The sequence below is a fragment of the Microtus ochrogaster genome, linkage group LG7_11 (genome assembly GCF_000317375.1).
Source record: "Microtus ochrogaster isolate Prairie Vole_2 linkage group LG7_11, MicOch1.0, whole genome shotgun sequence".
Classification (NCBI taxonomy): domain Eukaryota; kingdom Metazoa; phylum Chordata; class Mammalia; order Rodentia; family Cricetidae; genus Microtus; species Microtus ochrogaster.
The window spans coordinates 134,665-159,801 of record NC_022032.1 but is presented as its reverse complement, the minus strand read 5'-3'; the positions used below and the strand labels follow the sequence as shown (position 1 = coordinate 159,801).

Below are 25,137 nucleotides of genomic sequence, written 5' to 3'. Positions count from 1 at the left end.
CCTTACCAAACAGCTCATCTTGGCAGGAATCAGAGATTTAGAGAAAAGCACAAGTGTCATAAAACATGTCTTCCGTCTTAAGACACATGGCTCCAATGCTTACACCAACAGCTTTAGGGGGGTGAAAAGAATCTGCGTGGATTCGGATGTTCCTCTCCAGAATGGATAAGGAGATGACTGTAATCTCTCACGTTCCCATCCAAATGGCAGCGATACTGAGAACTCCTCTGATGGCTTCCCTCACATATCCATGCTGTCGGCATCACCTCAGCGTGGACTCTGGACTCTGAAGTGTGCCGCTGAGAAGCACTCTCGAAAGGTTCACCTGTCCTTTCCATTGCTACCATTGGGAACCTCGATAAGATCCTTTAGATGCAGGGCGGTGGTGGCGCACGCCTTTAATCCCAGCACTCGGGAGGCAGAGGCAGGCGGATCTCTGTGAGTTCGAGGCCAGCCTGGTCTATAGAGCTAGTTCCAGGACAGGCACCAAAGCTACAGAGAAGCCTTGTAAAAACAAAACAAAACGACAACAACAACAACAACAACAAAAAAAACCCAAAAAGAATCCTTTAGATGACCTCAATGTTCATAACTATCTTGTTGTCAAATGGTGTGACATTATTAACTTATAGCATTAAAATTATCCTAGTAATTATGTATATACAGGGCTTTTCTTGTGGATCACATGGGGTTATTCACACTACCAATGTATGGTTCAATGACTTACTGCAAACCCTAGTGGCTCAACCTACCTCATCAGGTGCCACACAGACACTGTGCACCCCTACATCCACCTTGTGAGAGGTAGGACAATCTGGACAGCTCCCTGTCCAAACAAGTGCTGTGTTGCTGAACGTTTGGCCCGATTGACATCCTGAAATCTAGCTACAACTATCACAAAGTATGCAACTCTGGGCACTCAAGCTTAGTTACCCTAGTTGACAGAAGCAAAATAAAAGCAGTTAGTCAAATCATAACAAGCAGAGTCGTGGCTGTACATTTTCAGATGGGGTTTACTGGGTTGGGTGTCCTGTGAACTTACCTTCCAGGGCCTGGAGTCAGAGTCAAATGGCTAGTGGGCACCAAGATGGATGCCTGGCATAAAATGGAGCTTCTCTAGCCGTAACACCCCCAACTTTCAGCCCTGGATGGAGACGATGCCTCATCTCTTCCTGAGGAGCTAATGGCTGTTGGCGGTTATTAGAGGCAGTGATATCATTTTTTCTAATGGTGTGAACACTGGAGGACTAGCGTGTGGGAGAATGGGTTCTGAAGGGAAGGCAGGAGGGTGCTAGGATGGGGAAAATATGATAATACATTGTATATAAGTATGAAACTATAAAAATAGATTTTAAAAGAAAAATAGCACTGTGATACACACATTAGTCTTCAGAACTTCATCAAGTGGGGATTAGAGATAGGAGCTTGGGTGATGTGGGTTGAAATCACGCTGCCGATGAGAGGCGTTGTCCTAAGAAGATCAAAGAGGAAGGCATCTTGACTAACAAAACACACCCGTTGGCATTTTTATATGATTAAACTCTCAGATACATTAAATTCCAGGGAAAAATTAGCTTGGAAAATTTAAGATTATTTTTACCAAGCTTTCACAGCTGTTTATAAAACTTTTTAAAGGTAAAATTATGGACTTTCTTCCCAATGACAGCTATCAGGATTTGCACACAGACACACATAAATTCTCATGTGTGTGGTGTGGTATGTGTGTATTTGTGGTATGTATCTGTGCACACGCAAGCACACACAAGAGCTTGCGTATATTTGTCAGAACACGTGTGACATTCATGTGATGGCCAGAAGAGATCTCAGCTGTTATTTTTTCAGGTCTTACCCTCTCTTTTTGAGACAGGGTTTCTCAGTGGTGTGTCGCTGGCACATCTGAGAGCCTGACCTGTCACTGAGCCCCATCTCCCCAGACCTGGGATTACAGCTCTGGGCCTGAAAATACCTGGCTTTTAAATGTGTGCACTGATGATTGAACTCCTGTCCTCGTGTTTCCAGGGAGTCAGTCACATTACTGATAGACTTATCTCCTGTGCCCCCATAATAATCTCAAATAGAACCTCTTGACAGAGACAAGTTTGTTTTAAAAACTGATTTTATCTTCGTAATTATTCTCTATTGGAGTTACGTGTGGATTTAGCTCCTGTTTTAGGATACTAGTTTATTATTTAAGAGATAAACTCAGTTAAGGGCATCACTCTAAACATTTCCATTGTTCACGTTTGGCTCCAACGGACTTTTACTATCGCGGATTACAGTACTCTTTCCTTTTCCCAAGTGTGTTACTTGCTCATTAGGATATGTCTGTCCAGACAGGATCAAATCACAGGATAGTCAGCAATGCCTTTAAAGAGTTTACAGAGAAAAAGGGGTGGAGCTGGGGTGCCAAAAAGAGCAGGATGCAAAGGAATGCTCACTGAATGACATTTCCACGAGATGGCGCCATTGACTATCTTCTGATCCTTTGAAATGTAAACTATCCTAGAGAATTCTAAAATCAAAACGGAGCCATCAAAATGTGAAGAAAAAATTCAAATGGTATTATCAGGTTGAATTTTGTAAACCACACTCACTTCTTGAAATCGGGCCTATGCTCATTAACTCGATGTCTGACACCACCAAATTTAAAGTTTTGTAAAGCCATTATTTTAAATACAGACCAAACAAGCTTGATTTTATGTCAGGGTACACAAATCCCTGGCCTTCCAATTTTGTCAAATTAGGGCAAAGAGCAGGCTTGAGCATGCTATTTTTTTTTTTTTTTTTTTTGTGGGAGATGGAGCACGGGCTCACCAGCGGCGTGAGCTTTCTTTCTCAGCAGGTTGTTATAACCTGTTCTTCCACTCAGCTGATCACATTTCCTCCTAAGACACGTCCCACCTTTGTGAACTGCCTTCCTTGTCCCATCCTTACACAGAACACTATTTACTGGGCATGCTAAGGACATGAGACACAAAAGCCAGACGTCGGTGTTATGAATGTAGTAAGTCAGAAACTGAAGGCTGGCTCATCCGTAGTGAGGCACTGTGCTCATGACTTCTGAGAGCTGGGCTGTCTGCATGGGCTGTGATGTAAAGTTCTCTGTACGTGGCCTGTGTGGAACATATCTACTCTACAGCCAACCTGAATTTTGATGTTAGCTCCACTCTCTATGGAACGCCGTGTTCTAGGCCGCACAGCATATGGAAGGCAGCCTAAACAATGCCTCGCAACACGTGCCAGGGCTACAGCTGAAGCCGTTGGTATCTTGCAAGTAGCCATTTACTGCGAGGGTCAAGTTCCCTCTAATTATGTCTATCAGACACTGGGGGAGAAGAAAGACCTATTGTCAAAGATCTGCTTAAAGCTAGGGAGAGAACTAGAGAAATCAGTTGGTCTTCCATCTTTACCTGCTTTTATGTGTTTTCTTACTTTGATCAGCCAATAAAAGAGCCCATAGACTTTCTTTTTTTTTTTTTTTTTTTTTTTTTTTTTTTGTGTGCCAGAAACAGAGTGTATAGGGTTTATGGGACGTAGTGTCGAGAAAGTCCAGAGAGCTTTGTTGGGAGATTCTGCCTGGGAGATGGAGCTGGTGTTGAGAATTCAGTGTTTCTTTCTTTTTCTGCAGCACAGTGGTGTTAAGTCAGCCCGACAGCCCCCGATCTTTTCTTCAAAGGTAAGGCAGTCAATCGCACAGTGACCATCCAGCTTTGAACAGAGATGCTGTCTGTAGAACGAGGCACTGCCTAGGGGAAGAGAGTGGCTGTTAGTCATCTACTAATCTACCAGGCCAAAAAGTAAATTCTTAATTACTAAATCTGGGGGGTGGGGAAGCCAGACTCCTGGTAAATCATATGCAATGCCCTCATTTCCAAATGCAGGCATCATTTCCAAAAGATGCAGGTCATTCCCCTGCTCAAATCAGCCGGCTTACACCAAAAGAGAATGTCTCTTCCTAGGAAGGTGGCAAGCCGCTTTCCAACTCCAACAAACAAACCTTTCCAACATGATGTTTCTTCTTTGTATTTCTAGTAGTGTCAGACAGAGATCAAAATTTACAAAGCAGTACAATTTAGTTCAAAATTTAAAAGCAGTAAATAGGCAGATCAACAGTAAACCGTGCCCATTTATTGAAAGATCTTTAAGTTTCAGATGTAAAGTTAACGAACAACACTCTCAATATTGCCACTGGCAGAAAAGAAAAGTGGCACAGAGTTCAAATCATTTCATGGGTGCTGCCTTCTGCTGATCATTGAATTCTCCCTCACCTCATTGCCTTGGCAATGGTGGTCACAGTTTTCACCACTACCTCCCCTGCCCCCTGCTTGCTGGAATTCCAATATAAATAGATTGAGTTCTGGGGCCTGTGAACACATAAGTCTATGTGCTGATCTGGCTACAGAGAACTCCCGAGGTAGGAGGAGACAGAGAGGACAGATTGAATCACTCTTCTATTCTGCACCCATTGTCTGACCTCTCTGCAAAGAGAAAGGACAAGCTAGCTAGGGACCTGGTTTGTAAGGGAGAGCTCTGCACAGGCCCTGTTCCACGGATGCTCCTTGCTTGGTTCTAGGGCTGCCTCTTCCCAAAGGTTCATCTCTACTACCCAGGAGGCCTTTCTGCACCTCCTACTGAGAACATAGCTTGTTCTGTTTCTCTATATTTTGCAATCTGGCTTTTTAGGGGTATTGTTTTGTGCGAAATTCCATGTATGCATTTTTCTCACTCATTTACTTATTTATACATCATAAGTTTTGAATGATTACTCTCTCAGGGAGTCTATATTTTATTAACAGAAATAATACACCATACGTTTCTAGAAAATTAAGGACAAAGGTTCAGCTTTAATTAAAATTTTCTGTTTGTTTTGTGTAAGTGAATGAATGCAGGTGGGGACAATGTCTCCCAAATCGTAAGGACACATTGTCAGGATCTCTTTCTAACTAGAGCTTCTGAGGATGACACACACACTCAGGAGGAATTAAACACTTGGGAGCTTATGAAGGAAGGACGGGAGACCTCAGAATACAGGTAGCATGTTTCAAGGGTATTTGAGGAGGACTAGCCAGAAGATCCATTTGGTTGCAGGTTATACTGAGCAAACAGATCTGTTTAAAGCACCGAGTCTCAAGTGCAAACAAGTCAGGATGGCAGGGGTTTCAGTGAGATCATTTTCTATTTATTATCTATGAGATCCCAAAGAAAGTTTGAAATACTCTCAGGGCAAAGTATTTGAACCACTTCTGAGACACTGAAAATGTTGATGTTTTCCATTTTAAAGCAGTTACTTTGTCATATGCTGAGGTGTGTTGAAGATTTGAAAACCAGGGGAGGGATCTAAAAGAACGAAGAAGCCCAAATCCCTGTGTAGACTGACTAGAAAAGTGGACCAGGTGCTCTAGTTGCTAAGGATCTAGGACAGTGGATTGGATTCATCTGTTTCTCAGCTCAGTGACTGGCTTAGCCTGAGATTATTGCTATCATAGAGATGAACAGTGAGGTTTCCCTGAAGTCAGCTTGCTTTTCCAAAGACAGATCCCGATTAAAGTGCCAATACTACCTTTCCAAGGATTTTTCTCTTACCTGGGTGAAGTTGAACAAGAAGAATGAGCCCAGCAACAACTAATGAAAGGATTCTCATGTCTGTAACCATGAGTGGAGAGGAGATGAAGGAGGTACGGCATAGAGCCTGGCTCCTTTACTGAGAGCAGAGTCAGACCCATTCTGCTGCTCAGCAACGGCCTTAAGAGAGAACCATTTTCCATGCTCCATTGAGCATCGTGTGGGCCAGCAGATCAGGTTTTCGTCTAAGTCTTTTATCTGAGACAAGGCAGAGAAAGAACCCTGCCTTCTTGCCTGGAATATTCTATTCCATTTCTTCTTAGGCTTTCTCCATTTCCCTTTGTGTTCCATCTCAAGTGTTCCCATTTCCACAAAACCTATAGCCATGCTCTCTCTTCTTCCTGTGCCTTAAAATTTTATGTGTAATGTACGCTTACAAGTTTTAGCCACTGGTTGTTAGTTAACTGACTGATACCTGCTAGAGTGGCTTTTAAAATTTGAGGTTTAGAATAAATTTTAGCTATCCCAATAGATATTAAATTTCATAGACGAATCCAGCTCAAATTTGATTGCTTTTCTCCATTAGATTCTTAAATCACTGTTGTTTAATTTTCTAGTGGGAAACTATCTGCTTAGGGAAATTCACAAATAAACAAGCAATTATATACAAATTATTGTTAAATCTTTCAAGTTTATGCATATGTAAGTCTTTGAAGATGGTATATTTTTAAAATTTCTTCCATAACCATCAGTGGTGGGAAAGCCATGTATATTTTACTACACAGCTATGTGCTACCAACAGACCCTAATTTTGTCCTAAAGGCAATGGAGCCAGTGTAGTTTTGTGCAGTACAGTTATCTGGAAGAATAAAAACCAACATCCACAACAGAGCGAGCGCTTGACAGATCAATCCATGTAAATTAATTTCTGGGAAATACGGAGCTGCCGGAAGGATGAGAAAGATGCAGAGAAGCCATCTTGGAGAAAAGAAAATGTCTAGTCAAGGAAGGAAAGTACGGGGAGCCACCTGTGATGATTAAAGTGTTAACCCTGGCCCTCAGTGTGAGATATGATGGAAACTTTACAATTAGGGCTTTGAATCCCGCTGTGGTGGCACATACATGCCCTAGTGCTCAGGAAGTGGATGCAGGGGGTTTCCGGCCAGCTTGGGTTATGGACTGAGTACCAGCCCAACTGGACCGCATACTGAGACTCTGTTTCAACAAAAGTAAAACCAAAAAAATATGTGCACATTAGTGTAAGTTTATTAGGTTGCTGGGGACACTGTCCTTAGAAGGAGTTAGCATGTTTCTTATGGGGACACTGGCTGTTCCCAGAGAGTTTATTATGAAATAATGAAGATGTCCCTCACTCCCCTCCCTGCCCTCAGGCTCCCTGTTTTCATGCAGCACAGGATTTGCTCTCATCCACGCTCTTCTTCAGGGATGCCCTCACCATGATCTGACACAGCGTGGGAGACCTTCTCTACAGTCAAATGCGTGAGGTCACCTGATCTTGGACTTTAGTCTGGGAGTGAAATAAACTTTTCTTTATAAAGTAACTGAACTCAGTTGGTGTGTGACAGCAAAAGAAAGGAGACTGACCTATGGGCTCTCCGCTCTGCATTCGGCCACACCTACACTCAGGTGGTGACCCTGTTCTGTGCTTTATGAGAGATTGAGTAGAAGGTATTCATTGCTGTTTTGATTTTTATCATCTTAAAACGAAAAGGAAGCACAGAAACAAAAGTGAGGGGAGGCGGACACTGAACTGCATTCAGTGGGGCCCAGTTAAGCCACAGAACTTCTGGCTTTGGACATTCATTCAGTATGAGTGGAAGGTCCGAGGAGCGATGGTTGGTGCGTTCAGATCCTCTCCCGACAGCAGAAGAAGTTCAGCTTGCACCTCCCTGCAATCTTCTCACTTTCCAAGCACACCGTCCTGCATTTCCCCCGACCGAGCCAGCAGGTCTCACACACAGCAAATTCACCTGTGCCAGGAAAGAGCTGCTGAGATGTTCGCTGGAACTTGTTGAGAATGGGAAGAATGTCTTAGGCCACCTGAACACGTGTGTGGTTCGCACATATGGTTATGGAGAGCATTTTCTACAATTCGCCCAGAGGCTTTGGGGAATGGCTCAATCGGTCAAGTGTTTATTGGATAAGCATGAGGACCCGAGTCTCATCCTGGGCTGGATTCGAGCTGGGGAGGCAGAAACAGTTGAATCTTGGAAACTCAGTAGTCAGCTTGAGTTTCAAAACACAAGGTATGGATGGATCCTGCAGAATGACATCTAAGTTCCACCTTTGGTCTCCACACGTATATGAACACCACACACAGACACACACACGCGCGTGCGCACACACACACAGACACACACACACACCCCATATAAGAAAAGCACTACCGCATAGCTTCTGTTTACCATGGTATGGAGCTGAAAAGAGTTAAAAACAAGAGAAAAACATCATCCGTGTTCCCCAGGTGTTTATTGTCTTTCATTGTTCCAATATAAATGATAAAATAATATCTCATTTTCAGAACTATTAAATGTGCATCTGATACTACTGAAAAATTACTCATGAAAAGGCAAGGAATAGATTAGGGTTTCAAATCACTGAAGCTGGAATGAAGAATTTTAGTCTCAATTCTCGTGTGGGCCTAGTAATGGCTGTATATTTTCAATAAATTTCTTAATTTACCTAGCTTTATTCAGCTTAGGGACATATCAGAAATACCTGTTCACATTTTAAATTTGCTTTGTGGCCAAACAAATTAACTGTGTGGTGTTTGTGCTGTAGAGTATTTACTTATAAGGGTGCTGTAATGATTAAGTGGCATAATTGATGCGTGTTTATTGAGACCTGGAGAAGTTGGTAGTCTATGACTTCCATATTTCTCATTCTGGAATATTGTCTGAATTTATTCAATAAATTACTATTATTATTGTTGTGTGTGTATGTAGAGGGAGGGGGTTATGTGTTTGGTACACATGCACATGTATGTACAGGTACATGCATCCGTGTGTGTGCACATATAGAAGCAAGAAGAAGGCATTGAGTATCCTCTCCCTCTGTCACTCTCAGCCTGGAAGCAGGGTCTCTCTTTGAATCTTAGCCATTTTTTTTCTAGCTGGACTGGCAGATAAAAAGGTTCCATTGACTCCTAGCTCTGTTTCCACAGTGCTGGGGTTACAGGTTCAAGCAAGGCTGCATGGGGGCTTGAGTCCAATTTGGGTCCTTATGGTTGCACAGCAAGCACTCTTAACCAGTGAGCTATTCCTCCAGCCTTCCAAGAATATTTCAATATTTCTTTAGTGTTTACATTTTGCTGTCTTCCCATGTAAGAGACTCTCCTGTGCACACCCAATGCTCGTGACTAACCTTTATAAGCAGCTTTTTCTATAACAAAGATGACTTATTACAAAACCATTTTACTTAATCCTCCTTACTCCAGCAGCACACAACTGTGCAGACCTCATTAAATTTAGGTTATAAGATAAGGGAAACCGTGATCTCTAGGTAGTGCCAATTGGTGTGGATGAAATTGAACCTAAGCACCGTAAATGAATGGGAGAGTCAATGGAAAAGTACACATAGGATCATGGGTACAAGAAGAAGAGAAGATGGAGCCAAGGATCCAGAACTCAGTCCATACATCCTTGGTTTTATCAGTCAAAGATAGCTAACTAGGCCTGAATCCCCAAGAGAAAATGAGAAAGTATGGGTAAGAAATATAATTTACCTCCTGGAAATGACTGGGAATACTCAAGTCCTGCCCGGGACCCTAAATTTAAAACAAAATACATATTAGGAAAGAATATTAAGGCAAGAAATGACACTCTATAAGACTTCTCCTGCATGTGACAGGGCTCATGAGGGACTACGGATGCTATGGCTGGCATCTTTATTTGATTCTCAAGACCAGCACTCCTGAGCCAGGAAGATCAATGTACAAAACAAGAACAAAATGAAAATTAAAGCTCTATTCAGATGGCTCTTAGGATACATGAGGACAGCTCCAAGAAATCTTTGGGGAAGAGATTTACTGTCAATTTCAGGGTGATACATGGTAGAGCCACCGGGTTTCATGATCTGCCCCCATCACCCCATCAAGGTCCCATCAGCTTTTCTTTACCTGACGGCAGTAGGGCTACACTGAAGAACAAAGCACACACAAAAGAAAACATCGCTCTGCTCGGGGCCATGTTTGAGCGAAGATTCTTCAAAACACGGGATCAAGATTTCTTTGAGGGGACAAGAAGGCATTTATATTTGAAAGTAATGGGTTCTGTTCTCGGTCAGTGATGTGGATCAATGAAGAAAGCACAACTGCATGCTCCATTTGCCAAGATCAAGAACTGGAGCAGTGGGTTAGAATCTTGGAGCCTGCAAAGTCTTATTCCCCAACACTCGGCCAGCCTGTGGAGCGGAGTGGGTGTTTGTGCAAGTCTGGTAGATCGCAGGGTAGAATGCACTCTTCTACTGTGGGAATCTAGGGGAGAGGATATCGAGGGTTCTTCCTATCTTCCTAAGAACCAAAGCGCATGTATTGCCTTTGCAGCATGTCCCGGGGATCTGGTATAGTCCCAACACACGAGCTTTGAATGCTCATGCCTCTTACAGAGCTCTGGCGGGGACTGGGAGGCAATCCACAGATGTGCACACTTGTCCTCCTCTTTCTCATTGCCGTATCTGGAAATGTTTCAGGAGAATGTGAGGGGTAACAGCCCTTTTGCTGAGTTTGCTTTGAATCCTGTGCCTGTCAGATATCACATCACAGGCCAGTCATAACCATAGCGATCTTTAACAATTAAAACCATGGGTATCAAAAAGAATAATCATGTCATTCATGTCAGTCCCCTGAACGGTGTCCTGTTTACTGCCACCCTGATGCTTATAGTTACATGATGTTTCTGATCTTCAGTCTTGGAGGCTGAGGTAGGCCTGGAGCCATAGGTTTATCAACAAGTTACTCCAGAGAGCGAGGCAGGAGCATCGTGAGCTAACACCCTGCCTGGGATATTCAGTGAATTCAGTGAGCTCAAGACCATAAAATACTTAAAAAGAGGGTTGTTGTGTTTGTCTAGCACACACAAAATCTTATACTCAATTCTCAGGGCTCCCCTCTCTCTCTCCCTTTACACACACACACACACACACACACACACACACACACACACACACAGAAAGAGAGAGGCACATACATGAAAAATGCAGACTGTATAGTTAGAAAGATATCTACCAAGAAGATCACCTTTTATAGGTCATAATTTTTCAAACCTCAGTCTCCTTATCCTTAAAATTGGGTTAGAATTATGATATCTATCTCATGGGACATTTGAAAACATTGCATATAACATAGAAGTGTTTAGCGTAATGTCTGATTATTATTATTACTATTACATTCATATTTCTATATAACTTTTATATTTCTATATAACTTTGAACAATTACTCTGCTAAATGAGCATGGTAACAAGACACCTAAAGACATCTCCTATACTCAGATCAGGGCATCACTCAACCCTTTCCAGAGAATCTTGCATTATAAGGTAATTAACATAGACCTTCACTACTGGACAATGTGTGGAGAGCAAAGGACTGGTTGGAATGTCAGCCATTAGTGAGATTCTTATCACACTCCTCCACTCAAGGCTCGGGGATCTATGTGGAAGAGGAGGTGGGGTGATTATAAGCACTTGCAGTAGTGGACGACTTTGAGGGAACTCCTTTGACACTGATGCACATATGAACTCACGGAGACTGTGAAAGTGTGCACAAGACCAGCGCTAGTTTAACAAATAAAGCTCCAGCACACTGCAGGGGAAGCGGGCACCAGGCTCAGTCCTAGACAAGAAGCTATTTGTGTGTAATTGATAGCTCTGGAAGAGGGAGAATCAGTTTTTGTCACTGGAGTGATGGGTGTATCAACCACACTCCAGGACATGCCTTATGCTTAGTGTAGTTGGCCAACACGAATCAGACATCACGAAGTTGGGTGGGTAGTGATCCGGGAGGAGTTATGGGAGAGGAAAGAATACGATCAAAATATATTGTGCAAAATTTGAAAAAAAAAGAACAAACACAAACAAAAACAAGAAACCCCCAGCTAAAGTAAGATGAGTAACACTTGAAATGGGCTGCATATAGCAAAGTCCAGAATTTAAAACAAACAATAGTGTGCATGCTTAGGTCACGTTCTTAGCCCAGCGTGCGCAGTTCGCAAAGATTGAATTTGGAGTTCAGAGTCCACCTGACCACAGCGCACCCGTTCTTAACTGTCATATGCTTACACTTTCACTACACCCGAGAGCTGACACTATTAAGGAACACAGTCAGGCTTAGCAATAAAATGGCTGGACTCCAGATTCGTCTCCCATGACCCCTGTCCCCACTCATCCATCTGTGCCCACCTCTGTTCTCTTCTCATGCCTATTTTCCTTCTTGGGAACTTTCCAGAACCAGAATAGCAACAGCTGTAGGTTGAGAGACACCCACTGTGGCAGGTAGGCTCCGTGTAGCACGGCATGGGTTCACTCATTATGTAAGCTTCACTGATCAAGAATCTTAGTCTGGAGAAATGTATAAAGGTGGGTGTTGCTGTCCTTTCCCACGGATACTGTGCTGACCCCTCACCGTCCTCCAGGTCATGAAGACATCCTTCTTTCTCTTTGTTCTTCTCTTCTTTCTGGACCCAGGTAAAGAAAGCAAACTTCTTTATATGGAGGGTTATCTAAGGTGTTGGCCCAGACACAAGGTCTATCCTGCAAATGCCCAGGTGTGATCAATCCTAAGACGGAAGGATGCCTTTGGTCTGTTGCCTTGAAAGAGAACAGTTACTGAAGAAGGTAACTTTCCTGCAATGAATCATCATCTATTCATCAATAACCACATACTCATACACTGCATTTTCCATTAGTATCTATGAGAAGTTGTCATAGGTTTGAATAAGTTGCAGAACATGAAGAAAGATACTTTTGATGCCTGGGTTTATGCTTATTAACAAAAATAATGGACAAAAATTAAAGGTGTAATTAAAATGAAAAAGAAAACCCCAGATTTTTCAAATGTGTTTTAAATGAAGAGTAAATAGGCCATAAATAGATAGAAAAAGAAAGGAGGAGGAAAGCCACGGAACTACATATCCATGTCCTTGTCCATCATGGCATCAGGCAAAAGACCACACTGGAGACGACCACTTGTTTACTGCTTATCTAAAGATGGATGCTCTGTTGCAGACTCCTGATAAAGAAATGCATTGAGCTCTCTGAAACCAGTGCCTTCAAGAAAATTTCTGTTCTACTTTTAACTTAATGATACTCAGGCTTTTCTCGTTTAGTTTGAAATATTTACCCTAAACACACACACACACACACACACACGCACGCACACACACACACACACACACACGTTCATGCAGACAGACTCAGATGGGTGAAGGTTCATTTCAGGGACATACAGGTAAGGCAGAATTGGTACCCTGTGTTACACAGTGAGAGATGTGGGATATCCTTCCCGCATTAGAAGGTTCATTTCAGGGACATACAGGTAAGGCAGAATTGGTACCCTGTGTTACACAGAGAGAGATGTGGGATATCCTTCCCGCATTGGAACTCTCTAGGCTCTCTCACACTTCTGGCAACTTTGAAAAGATGTAGCTGTATCCTCTCCAAAATTAAGGCACAGGTCCTAATTCCAGGGAGCTGAGTGAAGGGACACTTGGGAGCCAACGTGAATTTAACTTTACTCCAGGTTCTAGTGATGTAGCAGCCCATGTGTGTTGCTCACCATTTTGTGTGTGCCCCTGGTCTGTGTTGTGACAAGTCTATGTGATGGGTTTTGCATCAGGATCTGGAGATCTAGCCCTTCAGTGAATGAATGGTTTATCCTGCATCCTCCTGGCACTGATGTGAACACTGGGGTTGATGAGAGGTATTACAACCATTCATATGTACTACAGAGTTAGTTAAGACAACGCAAAATTATCCACTATAAAATTATCTATCATACCAAATGCATCACACGTGTAGAGACTCCATTTGAACCCATTAGAAAGCTATCAGCAAAGATGTTCTTTTGTTCCAAAAACTGCTGGTTCATCACTGTAAATTGGATGTCCTACAAAGACTCTTGGAAGAAGAAGGTCCTGAACTTGTAGTCTGACATAGCCTTACTATATTAGGAGAGCAGAGAAAGTGTTAAATATTGCAGTGAAAGCCAGATTTCAAGGGGCTTTGAAACATGGGCCACTTATACCTGCGAACCGACGGTCCCATAGTAGTTCATGGCCAGTACAGTTGAGGGTCATCACCCCTGGATTATATGTTTTGCATAAATTTAAATTAGCAACTTCATGCATTCATATCAAATGGAATCTCTATACACTGGATACCTCCACTGCATGTACTGCAAGTCAGCAACTCTTGAGATTTTGATCCTGGTAAGACAGAGTGTCTATCTTTAACATGCAGTGGTCTGCTCTTGTGAATGCTGCGGACAAGGTGGTAATGCAAGAACTAAAATTTCATGAAAAATAATGAGTAAGATAATGAGTAAGAGTCACAGCGAGCTTGTCTCAACTACTCCCACTTCCCCTAGAGTGTCTGACTTTCACAGTGGCATCCTGGAACATGGTAGAGAAATCAGATGTCTTTCTCTACTTGGGTATTGTGATGGCCCATTAGAAACCCATGGACAGAGATGTTCTTTGGCTTCAATCTGCCTGGGCCACCATTGTGAATTGGATAGTCTACAGGCCTCTTTATTTTCTGACTACTCCATTAAACCTTTGTTTTATGTATACAGCTATCACTTTTAATACAGTCTTGAGTCATCTCCCCCTTCTCGGGCCTTGCTCTCAACCCTTACAGAGTAGCAGTCTTTGAAAGTATCTTAGGGAAGTTCCTAGCTGTGAAAGTATTTATGAGCTGAGTTGATATTCTTTTCCTCTTCAGATTTGTATAAAGGGATGTCAGCTTCTGTCTTCCAAAGTCCTAATCAAAACTCTCCAAGTATTACCTAGTTCTTTCTGATCTTTTACCTAGTGTGACAAAAGGCAGCGATGCCGCACAGAAAATGCTCGTGTTAGTAACTCATCTACTAGAGAACCAGCACGTGTAAAGAGACTGTTGCTGACGTCAAACACCAATCACAAGTGATAATTAGCCACATTTGAAAAAAGAATTAACCTGAGTGGGGGTATCTCTTCTTTTTGTAGCCAAGAATGCTTTCTTCGATGAGAAGTGCAGCAAGCTTAATGGGAGATGCACGGGTTACTGTCTGAAAAATGAAGAGCTTACTTCTCTCTGTCGGAAGTCTCTGAAGTGCTGTGTGACAGTCCAGCCATGCGAAAGGAGCAAAGGCAACGATTCGGCTACATAGAGATTCAGAGATGACCTAGCTGTGTCTTTTTGCTGTGGCATCTGCTGGAAGCAGATATGCCAATGAAAATAAATGGCTGCTTTTCTTCAGCTTGTTAACTCCTTCTTTCAGAAGGCCAAGAATGGCTATCTAAACTTTACGGTCCCTCTATTCTTGTTTATTTTTTTATGCTTTTGGGGTGAGGCAATTGTTCCAGAGAGGTAATACAACAGCCAAGAACCATGTAAGCAACAGAGATGGCACACAGAAAAAAGTAAGAAGCAGCCCACTTCTATGAAGCCAGCTATTTTTTTTAATAGTTATCAGTAGTATAATGGTTGGCTTTAGTTCACTCTGATTGTGTTTTTATATCTAGTTGGTTTTGATGTTGTTGCTGTTACGGTGGTTTGTTTTCACCCGGGTGATACTAGGGATTAAGCCCTCAAGAGAAGACTATTCACTAACATGACCATCAACAAACTTGATTCCCCTTCCAACAGTACACAAATCACCCAGGAGATGCTCTGCCTGGGATTCTCTTGGTCACACCCTCCAGCTGAGAGCTTTGATGCCTGGGTTGTTCTCAGGCAGTTTCCATGCCAATGCTCTAATGTCTTTCTGTTGCTTATTTTTTGTTCATTTATTGTGCTTGCTCTATACTTAATAACTTCACCCATTTAAAACGGAAAACACCGCTTCCATGCAAAATACATTGGGCATTTATTTATTTAAAATAACTCTTGACCTATGGTACTTGGGTTTAGTCTGGATTCTGTTTCCTTGGCTACGCACGCTTGAGGGAAGGCAGCGAGAGGAAGGCGCCTGCCTGGTGAGAGAATGGAGAAAAGGGAGAAGAGCCTCTTGTGTGGTTATCACTGCAAGAGAAAACCTGGGCTCAACTGTAAAACGTTTTTTTCTGCAAAACTGAGTTGGATCTAACAGTATCACCAGGAGGTGCCAAGGAGTAAAATGAATGAAGGAGAAAGGGAAAATGAAGATGATTCAGATAACTTAAAATGAAAAGGGAGATAGTGAAGGAGATGAAGGGCAAGGGAGGAGTAAAGAACAGAGAAAGAGACTGAGCAAGAGAAGAAAGAGCAGTCATGAAAATCTTCACGGCTGTGACTGCCTGGAGCCCTTCCTAGCTGGGATGTTTTAAGTTTTTTATGCACAATATTTTTCCATTAAAACCACGTGTTCTACAGACAACATAGAATCAGCATGGTAGCCTTCTGTTAATCACTGTTTTGATGCCTTGGGGAGGGGCACTGAAAAGTAACCGGGGAAACTGGAGACGTGCTAATAACGTTTATTTTTTCCTCTCCATGCCTTCCATCTTAATTTAATCCTGGATTCTTATTCATCAAGCTCATCCGAAGCATTCAGGCATATTATTTACTTCCTGAAAAAAAAAAACCCCACATAACTCAAAAGTTTGTTCTGGGAACAGTGTGGGAACTAACACGTCTTCTGGTGACCTTTGTGGCTGTGCGCTCTGTCTGGAGGCTCCCAGCCCACTTTCTAAGCACAGCTATAAGAGATCCTGCAGCTGCTACCCACGCACCTAGGGTCCTCCTCTGCCGGCAGTCCCCTCTGCAGCCATGAAACAGAGAGCCCGTCCCTTCTTTGTCGGCCTTCCCCCTGTGGTCCTGCTGTTTCCAGGTAAAGCAGAAAGGTGGCTTAGTCTTGGGGGTCAGGCTCTTTCGGCAATTGCCACTTTGGGTGTGGAAGTGTGGGGTGGGTCAGAAGGCATCAAAGTTCTAGAGTACAGAGTCCATTTTCTCAATGAGGCTTTTGGGGAGAAGTCAATGTGGTGGGGTCTCAGATGCGCTGGTGTCGTTAGCTACCCAAGAGAAAGAATTCCTCCTCCCTATCTTATGTTACACAGAGGACACCGAGTTTTAGAGTTAGGGACTCGCGGCAGGTGCATTTAGGATGTCCAAGACAAACGTGGAGCCTTTTGTAGCTGAGGTACTCGGACCCACTGTTTTTGGCCCAGCTTCCTCATGCCACTCTTTTTCCTTTTTGCCCCACACAAGTGAATAACAAATACATACATAAAGAATACATGTAACCATCTGAGAAAGAATGAAACCTGCTGCACACGTACAACTGATGTCGCCAATAACTGAAGCCGAAGGCCTGCACACCTGCCAGCTCACCTGAACTGCGGTGTCCTTCCAGGTGTGGGAGCCCTGAAGAGGCGGCTAAACAGAGAAAGGCGGAGGCATCTCTACCCATGTCAGGCGATCTAAACATTTTATTATGACAAAATCAAATAACAAGAGCTGTCTACAAACTAGCTTACAAAAGGCCCGCTAACTTCAGAGACATCTTCAAAGTCACGTCATTCATGCCGGAAGAGGTGGCTGTGATAAACCTTCATAGGAAAGCATTCAAACAATGTGTTCTCTCACTTCAGGAATAATTTTGGTTGCTTTCTTTTGTCATGCGTCCTAAGAAATATGAATTAAAAACATGAATAAGATACAGAAATAAATATCTGAAAGGACAGAAAAATACATCTGTATTTATGCTTTAACAAGGATGTATTTCAGACAGTACTGGTAGACCATTAAGAAGTAGCTCCTGGGGAAATCTGAGAAGGTTTTGTAAGATGACTAGAAACTAGTCAAGTTGGGAGAGGGAACAGAAATTTCCGAACATAGGGTGGGGTTTGCACAAAGGAATAGGGACACGAGGAGTTGGTTAGTCAATTAGATGGGGAGAGTTCAAGTAGGGCTGCAAGGGAGGTCAACTCACAGAAGCAGGTGAGCTTCCCACAGGAATTGGTGAGATGTCGCCAAGGCAATCAGATAGCAACATCTTGGACTGCTGAACAAGAGGAAGTTGTAGCAGGTGCTCTAGGATGCTCAGAGCCTCTCAATGCTCATTCTAACGACAGAATTAAGAATGAACTAGAGAGGAGAAGCGAAAAGACCAGGGGAGAGGTGGTTGCAGCCATTGAAGTTGGAGAAAGTCAATCAATCATGACTAAAGGTGAGTGACAGTTGAGAGGAACTCACCAGACGACTCTATGGAAGTGGAGTTCACGGGACTGGTGGCCACGGAGAAGGAGGAACAACAGGGTAGAGGTGAGTTATGTTAACCAAAGCTACCCACACAGCACAAGAGAGGGCACAGAGAGATTGCTCTGGATGCACTGAGCTCTAAAGCGTTCGCAGATGTCCAGCGAGGAGTTGAATGTTGTATTAAAACCCGGGGAAAAGAGGAAATGAAAACCCCAAGTTGCAGTCTTTTATCAGTAAGTGCTAAAACCTGTTAGAGATGCCTTTCTGGGAAAAAGAATCTCTACTTCTGCTGTTTTAACTTCGGCACAGTGCCTGCCCCCTAATCTACTGTTATTTCAGCCAGCAGTTGCAGCTTCGCAGTTACAGGCCTGCTTCTCTGGTAGTCGCCTGGCTGCTCAGGCTGTAGCCTGGCATGAGTTCTGTTCCCACGGGCACCAGTTCTGTTGCTACCACTAAAGGTATCTTTAACTAAATCTCTGTTGTTCTATTTATAAATAAGTCTCAAGATTCAAAGGCTGGGGTGAAATCCTGCTAGCTCAGAGAGGCTGGGTCACAACTAGCTAACCTCTCCTTGCTGGCATCTCTAAAAGGCTCATGCTTCTGCTCTGCCAAACCAGAAAAGGCCATGCCACTCCAAATCCCTCTCTATGGTTTCCTGTGTCTCTCTGTCTCTCCTGGATGCCCTCTGATGCTCTATGACTACTTTCTGTCAACCAGTTGGTAACTCAGCCTCCTGACCCAAAGTGAGTCTTATTTAATTAATACAAATGCAAACTTAGGGTTCACAGGTGATTGAATATCCCCCCCCCACATAATTCAGAAAATGACTTTCTGGGGGCGGTGGAGCATACGAATTGAAGTGCCAGAAATAACACAATTCTAAAACTTAAGACTGGAGATGGTTTGGTGGACTGGAGAGTCATAGAGGTCAATGGGAAGTGGTCCTGAAAAGCAGTGATGCATAACTCCTCTGTTCTTCCTTCTTTTCTGAGCTACCATACCTTGGTAAGCGGGGGACAGTTGGGCTCCTGACTGAGGATTGAGTTCTATTAGCAACAATGCCTCAGATGTTCAGTTGTAGGAGGTCAGTGTTCTTTAAGTGAAGAGAACAAAAATGTATTCAGGGAGGCATTTTGTGTGTTTGTGAAATAAGATAGTGAGTAAGATGAACTTGAGGGTGGAGCGGTGGAATGCATGTCCATGTGAGACATACTCAAAGAAGGAATAAAGCTGAGATGGAGGCATGGAAGAATTTAAAACCTTCCCTGTAAGAAAGCAGGTATAGGTATTTCATTATTAGTCTTAAATCTAGTATTATTTCTGTTCTTCATTCATCTGCTCATTTACTTACTCAGCAAATATCTAGCAAACATCATCTTTACTTCAGTTGCTATTATTATTGGTTTCAAACAATCATTAGCAAACTCACTGTGCTCATGTATTTTATATTCCTAGCGTCATGGCAAACCATGATAAATATCTGTAAGTAAGATACATAGCATGCTAAAAAACAGCAAATACAACGAGAGAAGAAAATCAGGGAAGGAAATACTGTGAGGCAGAATGTTGATTTTTAGAGTCTCACTGAGAAGGTAGACACTGGATAAAACCCTAATATGTCGGGGCATGGTGGACATGGATACCATGGGGATGGAACAGTAAAAGACAACGCATTGAGGACCACCTTTATTTGGTATATTTTAAGAGTATTGTGAAGAGGCCAGTGTGATCAGAAAAAAGGGAATAAGAAGTTGGAGAGAGCTGGGGGTTTTCTAAAGAACCTGCAGGTTGGGTGGAGATGACCAAACACAGCCAAGTACATTGGGAAGAGGGCCACTACCTTCCTGCTCAGTTGATGACTTTGGCAGACTGGAGTGTAATCAGAGGTTTCTCTCCCACCCTCCTGTTCCCAAATAATCACTCAGAGGCTTCATATTAATTAGAAATGCTTGGCTGATGGCTCAGACTTCTTAATAAGTAGCTCTTATATTTAAATTAACCGATTTCTATTAATCTGTGTATCGCCACATGGTCCATGGCTTACTAGTGGTGCTCTGGCATGTTGCTCCTTTGGTGGCGACTGGTTTCTCTCAGACTCTGCTCTTCTCCTGTATCTCTGCTTGGATTTCCCACCTGGCTCCATCCTGCCTTGCCATAGGCCAAAGTAGCTTTATTTATCAACCAATGAGAGCAACACATATTCGCAGTGTACAGAAAGACATTCCATAGCACTGGATAAAAAAGGGAGCCTTATATGGTAGAATCCCTTTGTCCAGCTCATCTTTTCAAATAAGAAAACTTCAATCTACTGTCTCCTAATTGGGTCCCTTTCATTCCTGAGCCATGATTAATAAGGCATGGAATGTTCTTCAGTGAACTTGGACACCACCTATTGCAGATGTAATATGCTTCCTTGTATGTTCAGTTCTAGAAGTTCATTATCTAATATTACACATCATTTCATTACATACTCCAATTTCCAAAGAACATATTTAAGAAAATGCTATGCAAATTCAACTGCAAGATCACTTTTATACAACTTTTAAAATGTCATTCTGGAGGTCTTTACACATAATGTGCTTTTTTATCAGTGACTATATAAATTCCATTTCTTGGATGGACCTACTATCACTTATTAGCTTATAATCTTTTGATAATAAATATAATTATATGATAAGCATTTTAGTTATCCCTAATAAGTGATTCAAGTAATAAAGTTAACATTGTTGGGTCATAGAGTATGTACTTATTGTTACAATATGTGCCCAAATTTCTCTTTAGATAGAGAATTATTATTCTTTCTATCAGCAGTGTATTAAACAGGAAATTCTCCACATTCTTTCTAACCCCTAATATGATTAAAAATTAATTCTTCCTGTTTGGATGGAAATGGTAGCTGACCTCCTTAACAGCATACCAACTTTCCCCTTCTTCTTAGTGTACAGAATTAAGGGTGGGGTGTTTTGATATATGTATCCATACTGAAGGTATACAAGTCAAGTAGACTAACATATTCCTGTCTTATACAGTTGACTTTTGTGAATGTAAGAATGTTGGGCTCTTCCAAGTCAGCAGGTATTGGATACATGATATAGACATTCTTCCTGGAATCCTTGTACCCCACGATCTAGACTCTGGTCCTGTGTAATTGTGCCTTTGCACCAGTTGAATTTCCTCTTCCTGTGCCTCCTTCCAAATTGCTTTTCTTCTTCTTTCTGTATAGTTGATATTTTTCAAACCCATTCTTTTAAGTTTTTCTTTCTTACAAAATTTAGTGTTTTTATTTTTTAAAGGAATTTATTCTAAGTATTAGATTCCATTATGGTGTTTTCAGACAGGGTGTGTTTTTGTGGCTTTCATTCTCCTGGTCTTCCACGCCCCTTGCTACCCCTCATCTCTTTTCCACCCCTTGCCCTAGATTTCCTTTTTTTTTCCCTCTAGAGACTGAGGAAGAAGGTAAGAACAAGAACCAGAGAGAAGTACAGACATCACAAGTCTCAGAAAGGTGACTCATCACCAGTCCTGCATCTTGAGCTCAAGGAGGACCGGCAGTGCTGGGCTGGCTTCTTTTCAACATCCTCCAACCTGCTCTGAAGCTGGATGGCTGGGGAAGGTATGTAAGACAGTCTGATTCAGCTGTTAGCACTTGGTCTTCTCAGACAGCAAGCTCTCAATGAAACACAACCTGAAGATTCACCCCCTGTCTCCACTCACTGACATTTATAGCTGCAGACAGCATGAATTAAGAACACACACACACACACACACACACAGAGAGAGAGAGAGAGAGAGAGAGAGAGAGAGAGAGAGAGAGAGAGAGAGAGAGAGAAACACATACGTCTTTATAAATATACATGCTAAAAGAAGATAAGAAAAAGCAAAACCTGCTCTTATTTCCCTCTAGTCTCAGAAGACTTCAAAATACAAAGCCTCATCCATTCCACATCCAAGCCAATCACTCAGGTGGTAGCTGTAAACTTTGAGCTTCTTTTTGTTTGTAAAGTGTCTTTACTTTTAGATAGGAATGCATGTAGCCTACACCATCCCCAAACTCCATTTGTAGCCAAAGATGACCTTGAACTCCTGACCTTACCCTTCCAGTGCTAAGAAAACACCACACCGTGCCTACAAGTTGAGTTCTTAACATAGGGACAAACTTCTTGCAAGACAACTGTGTGTAAGCAAACCTCTCTCTCCCTCCATGACCTGGATGCTAGACCTTGTGCTCTTTGTCCTTGTGTGGTACCCAAGGGGAGAGCTGCTCTAAGCTGTTGTAGCCCCATTAAAGCTCCTCTCTGGTTTCTGTGCTCTCGGGACACCTGTGAGTAATCCTGGTTCAAGCCAGCTGAACCAGGAGCCAAACTCCATACAGTAGAAGCACAGAAAACCTACAAAAGACTTTATGAAGTGATCTATCTGTATGAACACAAGACTCAAAATGCATGTTCCTGTCATCTCAGCTGCTCTGCATCTCAGAAATTATCCCCCAGGTGATCACAAAAACATTTTGAAGTTTTGGGAAAAACACCATAGTGTGAAGAAGAGAGCCATATCTAACTAAGCAAGCTACGGTATGTTTACTTAAAGGGATATTAAAACAAAGATGCAACAAAGACAAAAGCAGTGAGAAACCAAAGAAAAGATAAAAAAAAAATCCTCAAAGGTAGCTTTCTGTCCTCATAGGAAACAAATGTTCATATAATTTTGCACAAGATTCATTGTTAAAACTATTTGAAATCAATACAGAGTCCAATGTAAATCTCACTGGTGGTTTTAATTATTTTATCTTTATCGGTTCCCCATGAAATCATTACATTTATTCTTAAATTTGAAATATACATGCTAAGGAACAAATGCCCTATGCCTCAGGACATGCATGACTGTACAGCACCATATCTCCTGAGCATAGAGCTGTATTCTGTAGAATACTTAAATGCTACAGAATTATAAATTTAATGTAAGGCAGAACTTTCTAAACATTAAAGTGATAAAGACTTTAAAATGATATGACTACAACCCAGGAAGGTTGTAGAGCCTCACTAGATTCACAAGCGATAAAAAATATCTTTGTCACCCATCTGAGGTAAATTTTGCATTTCTGATTTTGGACAAGGAAGTGGACACAATGGCCTCTTGGGGTCAATTTTGAACCATCAGATCTATTAATCATCTCGTTCATGATCTTTTTGCAGAAGCCGTTTATTACAGAATCCCAAACAATGACAGGATCTTCATGGACTCCAGCTGTACCCTGGTGGGAAGATGCTCTAGCCAGCAATACCTCAGGCTATTCAAGAGCCACTTGGGGCACAGCTGACTGCCCGGTCTTCCTCGTTTCCACATCAGCTTGCACACACAATGTCCTCCCTCCCACGGAACCATGGAAGTCTTCCAGAGCTTTGATCCCTCTGCTTTGTTCATTCCTTGAGACTTCCCCATCATTGGGAAATCTGTTTCTTCCTCAGTACCCGAAGTCAGTTAGGCAGCTGACGGATGGCAAGTTCAGTCAATGCTGTTCCCAAGTTGGCTTTTTATGACCTATGACAACCACGTCTAACCTTTTCTCCCTGTCTGTATGTGTGGTCGGCATTACAACTTTATGACCTGGGCTTTTCTGGCCTGGCTTGTTTTTGCTACTTAGGTCGCGGGAACTGATACCATGGCTCCCAAGAAATCTTTTAGAGTAAGAAGGGAAACCACTGTGAGATTGAGTTCATAAACACGGGTTCTGTTGCTTTCCTGATGAAACAGACTAGGTTCCTGGAGCAGTCCCAAATAACATCAGCTTTTCTAGGCAGACGAGGAAGGCAGAGAAACAAGGCACAGTCTCCTGATGAGCAGAGATCTTCTCCGAGGGTCTCAGACATGGCTCTGTTGGGTTGAAGTGCTTGTTGGTGACAGGATGGTACACGAGGCCACTGTATTTAAGCATTGAGGGAAGTAGGAAAGCATTCTGGGGACTCCCTGCTTGGATCTCAACGCCATCGTCCTCTAACTCCTAAGAACTCTCAGCACAGAGAATTCTGGTCATTGCCTGCTATGTTCTTATCTGAGGCACCTGTTGTAGGTAGTTAGCACTTCTGTTTCTCTGTAAGACAGCTCATTAAGAGGATGCATCTTTAAGGAGTGCTTGGCCTAGAGACCCAGGGATCTGAGAAGCCAGAGGCTCAACACTTCGGAAACAAGCTGACTTCTCTCTCACCTGCAGCCAGCAGGCTTCACAGGTAAGGGAAGGACAAAGGCAGTCAGTCCAACATATTGGAGTTCAGGTTTGCCCCTGAGGCCATTCCATCAGCCATGTTTATGAGACTTGTGACACGTATTGCCTCTCTTACCACGTTCTACACTTTTCCTCATTCTCTGGACATCTGGGTTCAGCCACTTCTTGGAAGACTGAGTCACGGCAGTGTCTGCATTGCCCAGTTGCAGTGTAACTCAGAGGAAGCAAGAGTAACAATGTGTGCTCGCTAAGAACTAATTCGGTGTACGTGTAGATTCCTTTCTACAATAGAGACAAAAGTGCCCCGGGCGATTCCTTGTTTCCTGTCACTTGGTCTGATTAATTATCACACACACACACACACACTAGAGACAAAAGTGCCCCGGGCGATTCCTTGTTTCCTGTCACTTGGTCTGATTAATTATAAGTTATAATTATGATTATAAGGTTAATTCAAGGAACTAAGAGAGGGTCAAATTCATACAGACGTAGCACTGAGGGACATAGTCCTCATTATGTTCTTTTATTTATATGTGCGTTCTGTCTGCATGGATGTATGCACACCATAAATATGCTTGGTGCTCATGAAGGGCAGTAGAGGGTGTCATCCCCTGAAACCATAGTTTCAGATGGTTGCGAGCCACCGTATGGTAGCTGGGAACAAAACATGAGGGGTAAGAGCAGCAAGAGCTCTTGAACGCCGAATCATCTTTCCAGTCCCCACAGTCACGATTTTTGTCCTTGGGATGATGTGTAAATCTGATAATAAGGATAGAAGAAAATGGGTTTTAATGTGGATATATTTAGAGGATGAATTTGGCAACCAACATTCCATTTTTAGAAGGGAAATGAATTATTTTTAAAAGTAAAAGTTATTTGGTAACCTATAGCTTCTGGGAGGGGCTTGATCCCCTCTGTAGGGTAACTCCAGTTAAACTATATATATATATATATATATATA

General features: G+C 42.5%; 3 protein-coding genes across 3 annotated transcripts; 1 reads left to right on the top strand and 2 right to left on the bottom strand.

Moving 5' to 3' along the window:
* Positions 1-3,603: 3,603 nt before the first annotated feature.
* LOC113457821 (beta-defensin 13-like) lies at positions 3,604-5,641 on the bottom strand. Its single transcript, XM_026786973.1, has 2 exons — positions 5,584-5,641; positions 3,604-3,746 (listed from the first exon to the last, which is right to left on the bottom strand). The coding sequence occupies exons 1-2, from the start codon at positions 5,639-5,641 to the stop codon at positions 3,604-3,606; spliced, it is 201 nt and encodes a 66-aa protein (XP_026642774.1).
* Positions 5,642-7,428: 1,787 nt separating this feature from the next.
* LOC113457814 (beta-defensin 12-like) lies at positions 7,429-9,785 on the bottom strand. Its single transcript, XM_026786891.1, has 3 exons — positions 9,701-9,785; positions 9,308-9,349; positions 7,429-7,553 (listed from the first exon to the last, which is right to left on the bottom strand). The coding sequence occupies exons 1-3, from the start codon at positions 9,768-9,770 to the stop codon at positions 7,429-7,431; spliced, it is 237 nt and encodes a 78-aa protein (XP_026642692.1). The 5' UTR covers positions 9,771-9,785.
* Positions 9,786-12,185: 2,400 nt separating this feature from the next.
* Positions 12,186-14,945, top strand: LOC101996911 (beta-defensin 15-like). The gene is made up of 2 exons (XM_005362619.2): positions 12,186-12,262; positions 14,782-14,945. The coding sequence occupies exons 1-2, from the start codon at positions 12,214-12,216 to the stop codon at positions 14,943-14,945; spliced, it is 213 nt and encodes a 70-aa protein (XP_005362676.1). The 5' UTR covers positions 12,186-12,213.
* The last annotated feature ends 10,192 nt before the right edge of the window (positions 14,946-25,137 follow it).